Source organism: Marmota flaviventris, chromosome 11 (assembly GCF_047511675.1).
Source record: "Marmota flaviventris isolate mMarFla1 chromosome 11, mMarFla1.hap1, whole genome shotgun sequence".
NCBI lineage: Eukaryota > Metazoa > Chordata > Mammalia > Rodentia > Sciuridae > Marmota > Marmota flaviventris.
In genome coordinates this window covers 43059793-43073242 of record NC_092508.1, presented here as the reverse complement: position 1 = coordinate 43073242, position 13450 = coordinate 43059793, and the positions used below count along the sequence as shown (strand labels likewise).

The following is a 13450-nucleotide window of genomic DNA, read 5'->3' as shown; positions in this document are numbered from 1 at the left end:
TCTTTTTTCTGGTAACATTCATGTTGATAATAGTACCTTCTCCCTAAATCATGTTCCATGCTTAACAATTGGGCTTAAATACTTACTAAGGGCTGATTGTGCACCAGTGTTTTGGAAATGCTGTGTGTATTGTCCGATTGAATTTTCAGAACAAACTCATGAAGTAGCAGCTGCTACTATCCCCATTTTACAGATGAGAACATAAGACCCTGATGGTCAAGTGACTCCCCTACAGGAACGTGGCTACTAGGCAGCAGACACAGGAACTACACCCGAGACCTAATATTTTTATTTATTATTTCTTTCCTACTAGGATTGAGATCAGGACCATTTCTTCACCTTTATTCCCTAACTCACAGGTTCCTCAGTATCTGGAAATAAGCGGGGGGAAAAAGTGTTGTGATAAGTCTGTGATTCCCCTGTTGCTCTACCCTCCCCATCACCCCCAGCTCCTGGCCAAGGTTGGGCGCTATCCCAGATGAAGTGTGTGTTGGCGGCTACCCCCTGTAGAGTTCCCAGAACACAGCTCTTCAGTACAATGTCTGCTTGTACTGGGGCCCCTTTATCAGAATCTGCAAAGAAAAGCTGCCAGTCCCTTGGTAAAAGGGAAGAATTTGAGGTTTATAAGTTAGAAGAATTGCTTGTGTATACTCAGAAATCCCTCTGCCCAAATTAATTTCTTGCTAGCAAGACCTCAGGTTACTGTCACTTAATTGGCAGGACGTCAAAGTCATTCCTCATAGCTGGCAGGGAAAAAGATTGCTTACCTGGTACAGAGCTGATCTAAATTTAAATGGTCTCATGAGCAGCACAGATGGTAGACATTAGAGATTTTACTAGAAAGTAGAAAAAACATATAGTCAATACTGTTTGTAAAATCAAAGATACTGATTTTAATTTTGTCAGGAAAATAAAAAAAAGATTTATTGATCTTAAGCCAGTGAGCAGGTGCTTATTATGTCCTAACATAATACATGGAAACTTAAAAATACATAATAGGGTTATGATGGGATATCACTTTGTTTTGTCTTCAGTGTGTCCTAGCATCTCATGGGAAAAGACACCTAATAGCACTCAAAGGAAAATGAGTTAGACATCATGAACAACTGGAATCACTTCTCAAGATTTTATTTAGTGCCTTCTTGGCCAGATACCAAATGATAAACAAGACAGAGATGTCCTGGCCTTCTTGGAGCTTCCTGTCTTGGCCTTAAGACCGAAGGCCTGTTGCTCCCTGAAGACAAGTCCTATTGGATAGGGAGATTTAATCAAGACACTAGGTTACTCTTTTGAAAGTGAGTTTGCTTTTGAACCTAATCAGAACAGAAATTGTGTGTTCCTGGGTAAAATATCCTTGAACTTGACACTGGGTGGAATACCTTTCAGCAATCCAGAAATATTTTTCACTTATGGTTAATTCAAGTCTCTCTCGGTGTCTTGATGAACTTGCCTTCCCTCTGCAAATGATGGTTCATCATCACTTTTTTCAGTACCACCAGGGACTTCAGTTAAGGAAAATGAGTGCAGTATATTTATAATTCTCTTCTTTCATTCCTTAGAAGGAATACTTTAGGAGTTCTCAAACTCAGCTGCATATTGGAATCACCTGGGGGACTTTTGAAAATTCAGATGTCCACACTGTACCCAGAGCAATGATATCAGAATCTCTAGGGGTGGGGCCATGGCAACAGTATTTTTAAAGCTCCTGGGTGATTGTAGTGTGCAGTCCAGGTTGAGATGAATTGCTGTGGTAGAGAGTAATCTCTAGAGAAAACTTTAAGTTCCAAACACCTGTGATGTACAAGTTGTGTAGCCTCTGTGCAAAGTGCCCTGATGAAAGACATCAGGACTCACCCCTTGTCTGTCAATATCGAAATCAAATTTCTGCTTGTAATATACCTAAAACCACACAGGCTACATTTTTACTGTTCTTTTTTTTTTTCTTTAATATATATGTATTTTTTGTTGTGAATGGACACAATACCTTTATTTTGTTTATTTGTTTTTATGTGGTGCTGAGCATCAAACCCAGTGCCTCACATGTGCAAAGCAAGTGCTCTGCCACTGAGCCACAACCCAAGCCCCATTTTTACTGTTTTTAAATTAAACTTTCAGCTGGTGGGAAAAACCTGTCAATTATGTCAGTAGCAAATCTTCTGGTTGCCATAAGATCATTAACTATTAAGTTTTCTTTTTCATGCAGAAAATGATTTATTTTTTTTCCATTCCCCCGTCCCAGTTCCTTGAGAGAATTAAGATTTGATTTTTTTCAGTAATTAATTATTCTCTCCATTTTTTTCTGATTAATTATTCTCTCCATTTTTCTGTCTAAACCTTCTCAGATTAATCATCAATCTTGATTTTTTTAATAAACAACTTGTTAATGTTTTATTTTTATAAATAAAATTTATTGGGGGAAATTCATAACAGAATTTGAATGGGGGTACTTTTAGATACTTTTGTCTGCTTTTTGATACTGAATTGCAGTTGTTTTTTTTTTTAACAAATTATTCACAGACATGTCCCAGTTTGCAGCCTACACTTTTCCTGAATTCTCAGCAATATTAGAAGATGTGGGAATGTAAGGAAATGTATAATATTGAACTCTAGGAAGCCCAGCTAATTAAGGACTTAAATAAGTACCACAAGCTGAAGAATAAGGGGTCAGAATACAGGAGAATTATTCAGAACATATGCCAGTGCACAAAAGAACAATTCTAGATTTTTTACCTGGGTGAAAATAAACTGATAAAGTATAAATCAAAACCTGCCTTAGTTCTTCAGCAGAAAACAACAATAGAAATTAGGAGCTCTACCTTTTAGAATACCCTGGCTATCACTTTAAAATTTGGACAGTAAGAGTCCAGAACAGTTTTTAACGTGTCTGATTCTGCCTCAGTGACCTCACTGACAGTTCCCATGGAAACCTTTTTCAGCTGAGCTGGTGGAAACCTTTCACTCCCTTTGGTCCCTCTCTAAAGGGAAAGGGGAATCTGATGCATTAAACCATGGGATGATGACACATGGATTTGACTGCCCGGCATCCCGGTACCAGCTGGGTGAATAAGCTCTGCCTTGCTAGCTGCATGTGATCTGATGTCAGTTTAGAAAACAGATTATGGAACGTTGGTACTGAAAATAGGGTAACGTGAACTACCTTTCATAGAAGAAAAGAACCTAGCTGTCAATCCTGGTAGAACATTGATCCAGCTTTCCAAAGGTAGAAATTATAATCCAAACACCCCACACATTCTTAAAACTGAAAAGATGATCTTTGATTTCTGAGAAATATTTATTGTATCTCCATAAAAGAATGAATATTATTCTTTAAAAAATGATATTATGTTCAAAAGTAAGTTGAGAATTCTGAATTGATTTGGCTCTTTTTCTGAGTAGTTAACCTAATAGGTATCAAATTGGCAAGTAGTTCACTAGGAAAGTCAAATTAATCATTAATGTTCCATGGGCCAAAGCAGACAGCAATAACTGATTATTTCATTTTTCTTACAGTTGAGCTGGTTTCATCCAGGCAGAGTGCTAGTTATTTTTAATTTTGTACTTCTTACCATGTTGCCCTAATGCACCTTGTGTATAATTAAAAGTACTTGTGTATAATAAGATTATAATAGGCTCAATATAATGATTGTTCAAATAAAACAACCTAAAACTTGGGAAGAGACAGTAGCTTAATAAGTCTGTTGCATGATTATAGAACTTGTTTTCTAAGTTGTTTCAATTCTGGCTATAATCAATGCCTTCTGTTCTAGTTTTTTACCTTCATTTTTATCCTTCATGTGCCAGAAAGCTTATAGTTGAAGAAGGAGACAAAGTTTAAAGTAGATTTGAAAATGAAAGTGGAAACATTATGGAGAGGTGTGTGTGGTTTATTTTGTATACATATAGTTACTTTTGCTTTGACTTTTTCAATTAAAGCCTATTTAAAAATATTTGAGAAGTCATGATAGTATTGTTTTTCTTGCTAATTTACCATATTTGAGTATAGAAGAAAAATGTCACATATTTAAATGCAAGTTTTTTAAAACTTCAGCCACTCATTCAAATTTATGAATAACTAAAAGACAATATTTAAAGTTTAATGTTTTTCTTTTAAATTTTGAAGATATATTTTAAGTTTACTTTCTTAAAAAGCAGTTTTTGCCTTGGTACCTGTTTCTTAAAAATGGATTATAGTTGAGCTGAGGCCATAGCTCAGTGGCAGAGTGCTTTTCTAGCATGTGTGAGGCACTGGGTTTGATCCTTAGCACCATACACAAATAAAGTAAAGGCATTCTGTCCATCTACAACTACCAAAAAAAAGGGGGGGGGGGTCGTAGTTAAGTGCTTGTTGTTTAAAATCAGTGATATAATTGGGGACTGCCAAAGACTTTACATCAAGTGAATTTTTGCTGGGACCAATAGCACATTTAATAGCATTATTATAACCCAGTTTCTCTAAATTTGACATTGCACTCAAAATTCTATAATTTCATATATTAATGAACTGTTTGATTTACTATGCAGGACATTTCATGATAGTTAACTGTAGAACTGCATCTGACATGTTATATCCAAGATTTGACCTAAAATGGAAATGCTGAATTATAAGAAACATCAGTTAAATTTTTAGTTCACGGTAGTTTTTGCTTAAATAAGTCACAGTCTTTTGAGTTTGAACTGCTCACTGTTTCCAACACATGATATTCACCTGCCAAATTCTTCCTCTGTGACCATTTCAAACACAAATGGGACAAAGCTGCCTCCTATATTTCTCTTCCTTTTAATATTTATTGTTACAAGCTTTTAAAAAATATCTACCTTAAAGAATATAAATACCCCGAGCCTGTTCTGTTGCCAAGAAGAATGTGCAAATAGGCCAGTATTTTTGATAATTTTTTTGAAATCATTTCACGTGGAAGTTCATGATTGATACTTAGGAGTATAAACTAGTCATGAACTCAGCTGGGAGTATGATTTTCTGTTTCTTTGATGTTGAAAGGATGGACTTGTAGTCTAGAATTTTTGAAACAGAAACCCTAGAGTTTCAAATCTTGGTATATTATATACTTCTAAATATAGAAAATGCTCTCTCTCCCTGTCTGCAGGGTAAATACAGCATGAAAAAGCATAGAACCCCGCAGCTTGAGGTTCCCTGTATTCTTTGAAGCTCTCTGTCAAGGGTGGGCTTTATTCTGAGTTTCACTCAAAGGATCATAAAATAAAATTCCTACTATGTACTTGTTTGCACATGCTTCTAAAAGTTTTAGTCGTATCTCTCAGTCTTTGTGGATAAATGTGGGTAAGGTAGTAGAGAAAAATTCCATGCATGGAGCATGGGTAGAAAACGGGAGACTAGAGATGAGTCATTAGCGAGGGTCAGCTCCTGCCTACTTCCTCCTTTGGAGACTTTGATTCATGAGACTGGCATATGGGAGAGGTGCTGGCTACTCATACAATTCTTGACAAACCAAAAAAAGCATTCAAATGTAAAGCTGCTTCAGGGCCTTCATATTCATGTGATGATTTCTAGACTCAGTGTAGTCATTTTATAAAGGGGGAGGGGTAACTCATGTTGAAAAGGTCATGTTAATTTATAAATGTATAATTTATAATTTATACACCTGTATAAATGGAAAGATGTGTTGGGCTTGTACAAATTGGATTTTTTTGAATGGGTACCAGGCTGATTTTTTTTTTTTTTTTTTGCAGATTATTGCTTGTTTTTTAAGTTTTTGCAAGGTATTTTTCATTTATTTACATTTTGAGGGCTACTGGGGATTGAACTCTATTACTGAGCCACATTCCCAGCCCTATTTTTATATTTGATTTAGAGACAGGGTCTTAATGAGCTGCTTAGTGCCTCGCTATTGCTGAGGCTGGCTTTAAATTTTCAATTCTCCTGCCTCAGTCTCCTGAGCCACTGGGATTATAGGCATGCACCATCCCGCTTCGCTTCAAGTTAATTTTAAATTGTGTGAAAGTCCCATTTCCCCCCAAATTTGGACAGTGCCAACAGTTGAAACTTATCACAAGAAATGGGTCTTTAGCCTTCAGTTTTGGCAGCAATTATTGCCCTGACCATTTGGGAGTTTGGAACTGTGTTCATAGTAGATGCTGATTTCCTCGAGGAAGTATGTTAACCTCTACATTGGTGGTTGTGGTAGCCTCTTTGTTTGAGGAATTTTTTGCTGTTTGAGTTTTAGCAACAGAATAAGGTAGGAAAGTCAAGTGTTTGTTCTTGGGTCATCTCCAGGAGAATACTTTCTCCTTACCATCTTATTTGCTTTTGAAAGGAAGGCCTAGCAAGTTATTTACAGGAATGGGTCTCAGGGATACTGGAAGTGAGGGTACTTCTGCCTCTTGCTGAATCTCTTCAGTATAGTGATTTGACAGCTGTTTCTACCTCTGACTCTTTCTTTAGAGAGATGTGGGACTTGGTTACAAATCATGCATGTTTCTTTTCCCTTATCATTTAGAATTAGAAGCATTCTATTCTGATGCTTTAGGGCTTCAGGCAGTTTATATGATTTATCAGTATTTTAGTCAAACTTTTTATCCTGAATAGCTCTCCCCTGGATAAACATCCCTGAGACACCATATGTAGATATGGTTGCCCTGTCTTTTGGATTGTTTGGACATGAGTCTTGATCTAAAAAGTTCTACACCCATCAAAAATAATAGTCTGAGTGATAAAAGCAGTCCTTTGCAGCAATGAATAACTCTCAGTAAGTGCTTACTTTTAGAAGTCCATTGCTAATTAAGAACTGACTGCATTTTGTGTGATCTGTCCCTCTGCACCAGAATGCAGTAAGTATGAACCGTGTGCTGTGCCAGTCTGTCGCATGCTCCCGTGTTAATAGCCTCTTAGCCATGTGAGTTTTGCAGTAAATGGTTGTTGATTAACTGTGTGGTTATAAAATACAGAATTTGTGAAGGAGTTTTTAAAGATTCATAGCAAATTTAATTTAGCTCTAACTTGATTCTTAATTTGTGTTGTTAACTGTGAAGCTTTGCCTCTGATCCCTAATCTTCCTGTGTGTTCTTCATGATCCTGTTTTAGAAGTGTATTGCAAACTGTTCATAGCCACATAATGCATCTAAGGACACCAGTCGCTTTCTCCTTCCTTCTCCTCATTATTTGCCGTTTGAAAATTTAGCATAATTGTGCTGAAATAGCTCTTTAAGCACAGACCTGCAAGTAACAAAAAGGATTTGCTCCATGCATTTATTTTTTAAAACAAACCCAAGATCTGCTTGTATTAGCCATTAAAATTGTGTTTTTCATTTGTGATAGTAGCATAATATCAAGACATATTTTACCAAACCAAGAATGCTTAATTTTCTAATATAAAATGGCATTATGCTGGTTAAGATAATAAAAAGACATTCGGACTAGACTGACTTCAGTCTCAAATCATTAGCTCTGAGGTTTTAAAAACTTTGCGTGAAAATGAGTATTGAAAAGCAGATGTTTGTCCTTTAGCAAGAACCTTCAGGATTTTGAAAAAAAAAAACAACAAACAAATTTAGCATTAAGAAGATTAGTCAATGATAGTGCTTTTACATGTGTCATTTATGGTTTAGAGTCAAGCATTTCCTCAGATCGGGTCATCACTAGTGACTAGAAGTCCTTAGCTGACTTCCAGGAAAGAATGTGGTCACATGCTGCATCATAAAATTATCATCTTAAAATTTGTAAGAGGTACAAACAAAGTTGAATTTAAAAGATGGGCTTTCAAATTACTCCATAACTCACTGCTTTAGTCATTCATGGAGGGGTGTGAAGGCCCTTGCCCTGCAGAGTCACAATGAGCAGTGAGCTTTGCTACCACCATTACATGTGGACCTCTTTGTTCTTTACACCAGGACTGGCTACGTCGGTGGCTAGGTTTGCATGGGGTGGAGTCTTCCTGTCACTTGTGAGAAAGGGCAGGAATGAGAAGCTCTGTAGTCAGATCCACTGCTTCCTGGAAGGTGTGGGTCTAGGTGAAGTGTACTCCTTCAACAGAAGGTGTGTTTTGTGCCTTCAATACGTGCAGCCATATATTAAGCCCTGACAATTGTTCCAAATGGTTTAGGGGTTTCTATTGGAGAATCCACAGTAGAGAACCCTAGCCTGAAGGAGAAAATGCTGAGACTCAAAAGTAATGAAGTGTCGACCTTCTAAGAAGAGAGAGGTTGTTTCTTGCTAGGGAGACCATTTCAGTGTCTTAAGTCCCTTGGGTCTCTATTTGGTAGGCGCTTCATTCATTCTCTCACTCATCTAGTCCATGATGAATACTGGGAGGCACAGGAAAGGCCTGGGAACATAGTGGACAAGAGAGCATGGTCAGCCCATGCCCTTAAGGAGTGTGCAGTTCATGGGGACATGACTGTGAAACAGGTCAATACACATGTCCACATGTATACACACATATTCATGCAACATGGTGCCTAAGGAATAGCTGAACCTGGACTGGGGGCCAGGGTGGGACTGACAGGTCAACTCAGGAGGATTCTGTTGCTCTCTGAAGGCTTACCTGAGAATGGAAGATTGAAAAGTTGGTGACAGATTGTGATGCTCACTATCTTTACTGATTGTCAGAGGGAATTTTTTTTTTTTTTTTAACCATGAGTGCTTCTCTGTCAACTAAAAAGCTTCGTCCTTCCAATGCTGCATCATTTGTGTATATTCATTCATTCACTTACTCGTGAGCCATTGCCCACGTGCCTGCAGAGGAGCTTTGTGCTGGACCATGGTTAAGTCTGAAAGACAATGTGTGGCATTTCTCATGGATTGAGACGTCTGCGTGTCATTGTTACGGGGAGCCAGTGAGCGTGGTTTAAAAGTCTTCTTCATTTTCTCCACACAGGACAACAGTTTTGAGCAATTCATTATTAATTATTGTAATGAAAAGCTACAGCAAATCTTCATTGAGCTTACTCTTAAAGAAGAGCAGGAGGAGTACATACGGGAGGTAATGTAGAAATGCTTCTTTAAAATATTGTACCTGTCTTACTCATAATTAAATTTTGGATTCAGAAAACTGTTTAAACTTGACCACAGAATCATGTTTATCTAAGTTTAATCATATTGTGTCTTCTAAAAATCTGTTTGGCATGACATCCATGCTAAATTTTTTAGGTACTGTGCAGCTGGTATCCAGCACAATGCTGGCACAGAGTAGATGATCAATAAGTATCAGCTGATGGACTCTAGTCTCATTGGATTCCAGTGTAATGATGTGAAATAATAGTATATTAAGAAAATAGGCACAAATGAATGAACAAACTGTTGTGGTACCTCCATACAGTGTACTGTTACTGTGCCATAAAATAATGCTATAGAAAATGAAGAAAAATAGGTGATTTTAGTAATGATATTACTAAGCCATTGGCCTGTAGAAGGCTACAGAGTTGGTTGCTGTGAGGGGATCAAAATTGTGAGAGGTTGTGACTGCAAAGGGACTGTGTGAGGGAATTTGAGGGACTTATTGTGGTGGTTACATGACAATATGCATTTGCCAAAACTTTGAGAACTGTATACCAGAAAAAGTCAGTATCACTCTTAAGTAGTTTTGAAAATAGTTTGAGACTTTGTTTAATCTTGAATAGCATTGATTTTCAAAATTTATAATAAAAATAAGTAACATTTGTCAAGTGGTTACTATATACCAGGTAATGGATTAAGTGCTACATGTGGCTTGTCTCATTTAATGTAATTTAACAATAACCAGAGGTAACGTTTGCAAAGCCCCTTTGTCTTTTTGTTGTTGGTATGGTGTTGTAGATCAGCAAAGTCTTTTCATCTTTAATTCTATAACACACATTTGGTTTTCATCCTTTAATATTATAAATAGCCTTTTTTCCCCCAAATATGCACTTATTTCTTTCAAAACATGAAAGAATTATTTTATTGTATTTATGTTTTTACTTTTTTTATTTCCTTTTATTTGCTTTATTAGCATTTTAGCTATACCATTACTAAAGTCCTCTATTTTTCTTCATTTTCTATAATGCTATTTTAAGCCATCAAGGACACTGAATCCTTATTTTTTAATCTCGTTATAGATTTTTCTAATGTAATTATTAATCCTGTGACTTAGTAAAACTATCTATTTACTCTCACAACAAATCAGCAATATTTCATCTTTGAGAGTGATCATTATACTTTAGAAATGTTTCAGACTTGTCTGGCACCGTTGGGTAATGTAAATATCTTAAAAGCAAGAATTGTGCTCTTTCTGTCTTCTCATCGTAAATTGAATACCCAGACTTTGATGTGTATCTTAAAAATAGTTTGTACAGATTGTCTAAAACACTTCTTAGAGTGCATAGGAAGACCCCTGCTGGCTTTATTAATTACATTTCTATCCTTTAGAAGAAAAATAAATGTTTACACTTAAGGATGAAGTGTAAGCAGACACAGATTGCACTTGGCCTTGCTGATTTGGCTTTGTAGCTTGTGGTAGAGCCAGTGCTTAGGTTTTTGTGTCTTTCCATATGTTGAAAATACTTTGTCTTAGCACTGGGCTTTTTGTACACTAGAAATGGTTAACTGCCCTACAGCTTAAATTGACTCTAAAATTAATTTTTTCTTTGTGATGACAAATAAAGATCAGAAAAGTCTAGGCCTTGGATTCCTGGGATCAAGTTCTGTCTTATTTCCTTATAAACATTGTAAATATACACAAAGTAATATTGACCCAGCAGCCTGTCGAGTAAATATGGCCCAGAGCCAGTGAAGTGCATGGGAAATGGCCACAGATGGGAGAGTGGAATGGGAGGCGGGCTCGGAACAGGTCAAGGGTGTCTGCTGCAATCAGATGATGTCGGTGGTGGACTGCTGCGTTAAATAAGTTTTAAAAGGGAACCAGAAGATGACATTTGCAGCATCAATTCTATAAAGAAAATGAATTCAAAGAGAAAGAGAAATTTGATTAGATGGATGAAGTTTTCTTTTGGATGGTGGTTTTGTGGCATCATCATTCAGATTTGATTTTGTTCTATTTTGTCTTTTAGGACATAGAATGGACTCACATTGACTACTTCAATAATGCTATCATTTGTGACCTAATAGAAAATGTGAGTACTTTTCTCAAGAAATTTATGGTAATATAATTCATGACATAAAAATGACCTTGCTGCCTTTGATGTTAAGCATCCATGTTTTCACTACTTTACGCTTTTCTTGAAGGAGCTACTGTGTTCTGGAGGCTTTACTGTAGTCCTCAGAGATCACTCACAGTTCATAAACACATAAATGGGCAGCTGGACTTTTGGTACTTAGCCAGAATCCCCCATGCTGATCCTGTTGCTGTATCAAAATCCTTTCATGAACTTCAGAGGTCAGACCTTTACGTGCACCATCCTTTCTTGTGTGGTTGGAAACCAAATCTAACCCATGGTTCCTGGGAACGTGAATAGTGATCAGAGAAGGTTCAAAGCAATCTATTTCATTTCTAAAACTCTAATGACCTCTTTTTTTTTTTTTTTTTTTTTGGAGGGGGGCAGGTAGCAGGGATTGAACTCAGGGAGCACTCAACCACTGAGCCCCATTCCCGGCCCTATTTTGTATTTTATTTAGAAACAGGGTCTCACTGAGTTGCTTAGCACCTTGCTTTTGCTGAGGCTGGCTTTGAACTCCTGATCCTACTTGCCTGAGCTGCTGGGATTACAGGGCATGCACCACCACGCCTGGCTCTAGTGACCTTATTGTACTGTTCCAGCTAAGATAAAGGAGGCAAAGGACAGCCTCTGGAGCTGAATTAAGTGGGAACCTAGAAGTGGCTCAGGTTCAGGGAATGTAAGCAAGAGAGTAATGCATATGTGACTGCAGGTTTTTGAGGACCCTGGGATTTTTCATGTGCAAATGTGAAAAAGCTCGAAATGTGAAAAACTATTAGATGATTTTTAGAAAACTTTTTGAATCTAAGGTATTTATATTTGTTTTTAACTCATATTCTATGGTTTATTGTTAATGGATTAATTTTAGGAAGACCTATTTGTATGTGAAAACAGGAAACTCTTTTGTTTTATGCTTAGGATTACTAATACTCTGGATCTTAAAAAAGTGATTTGAAACAATGTGTGCACTTGTCCTGTAGTCTTTGTAGCTGTCAGGGCAGGTGAATGCTGTGTTTCAGGAATGCCATCACAGGCTCTGAAAGTACAGCAAACCATTTCTAGTCAGTGAGTCCTTTTGGAAATTACTTAAATTAGTCAGTGATTTTTCCAGTGGTATTCAAAATATTCTTGAAAGCTGCATCTTAGATTAAGTTAATTAAAATAATGACTACTTCTCAATGAAATATAAATGTTATTTTTAAAAATCTGACCAGAAGCTAGAGTTGTGGCTCAGTGGCAGAGTGCTTGCCTCTCACATGTGAGGCACTGGGTTCGATCCTCAACACGACATGAAAATAAATACAACAAATAAAGATACTGTGTCCATATATAACTAAAAAATTTTTTTAAAAATCTGACCAGTGTTAGAATGAGAACACCAGTAGTCCACATAATGTATTTAAAACTATAGTCCAAAATCTAGAAAATCAGTCAATTTCCTGAAATTTTTTCCTCGTAAATTTTGTGACCAATGTAACTTGCTGTGAGAACTTGATAACTTTCAAAATTCCTGAGTAACTCTTTTTTCCCCATACACAGTGCACTGATTAGTTCCCTTTAGGAAGTGGGAAAGAAAGGTAATATGCTTAACTTAGATCATCTCAGCACCAAATCCCCTTGCATATATGATTGAAGAAACTCATGTTCATTTAAGAGTCTGGGTACGTAAGGGAAGCACTTCCTTCCAGAGCCACTAAACAATAATGTTTATTCTGGGGATGTTATGAACACACTTGATTCCTAAGAGTCCACACTTCCCCTGGGTTTTGTCGGGAATGAATACATGCTGGTCACAGGATGTCATGGCCTCGTGAGGAAAAAAGAAGAGGAATGGGAGCCTTTGCCTTGGTGGAAGTGGGTGGGGTTGATGGTCAGTGGAAAGGATTGTTTTTGGAATTAAGACTTATGGGCCCTGTAGAGGCAATGCAAGGAACAACTTCTTCTATTTAGCAAAATAGAAGATTTGCTAATTCCTGATTCAGCTTAGCACTGACTTTTCTTGAAGTAAATATGATCATAGGGTCTGAATACACAGCAAGTAAGTTGTCACACATACTTAATATCCATTTAGATATTTTATATGGAATAAGAATTTTATTCTAAAAGACAGTCTTGAAAACAGCTTGATTCCAGTGATCATTAAAAGCAGAATTCCAGATCATAGCATTTTATTTTGAATACATGAACAGTTTGGAAACATGAAATCAATTTAAAGTTCTTAAGGTGTGAATCTGATAATGGCCTTACGAGGCTGCTTTGTGATTTGTGACATGTTATGGAGACTGCATCATCACATTTGTTTTTGACTTTCTGACTTGTTTTTGAATCTTGGAGGTCTAATGAATTT

At 36.9% G+C, this 13450-nt stretch overlaps 1 protein-coding gene across 4 annotated transcripts in view; it reads left to right on the top strand.

Annotated features, from left to right (window-relative positions):
• Myo1b (myosin IB) overlaps positions 1-13450 on the top strand; it is a 172214-nt gene that overhangs the window by 124600 nt on the left and 34164 nt on the right. For all 4 annotated transcript variants that reach the window (XM_027924982.3, XM_027924981.2, XM_027924984.3 and 1 more), the window contains exons 14-15: positions 8850-8954; positions 10999-11061. In XM_027924982.3, the coding sequence (XP_027780783.1) occupies positions 8850-8954; positions 10999-11061 (168 nt within the window). The remainder of the gene's footprint in view (positions 1-8849; positions 8955-10998; positions 11062-13450) is intronic.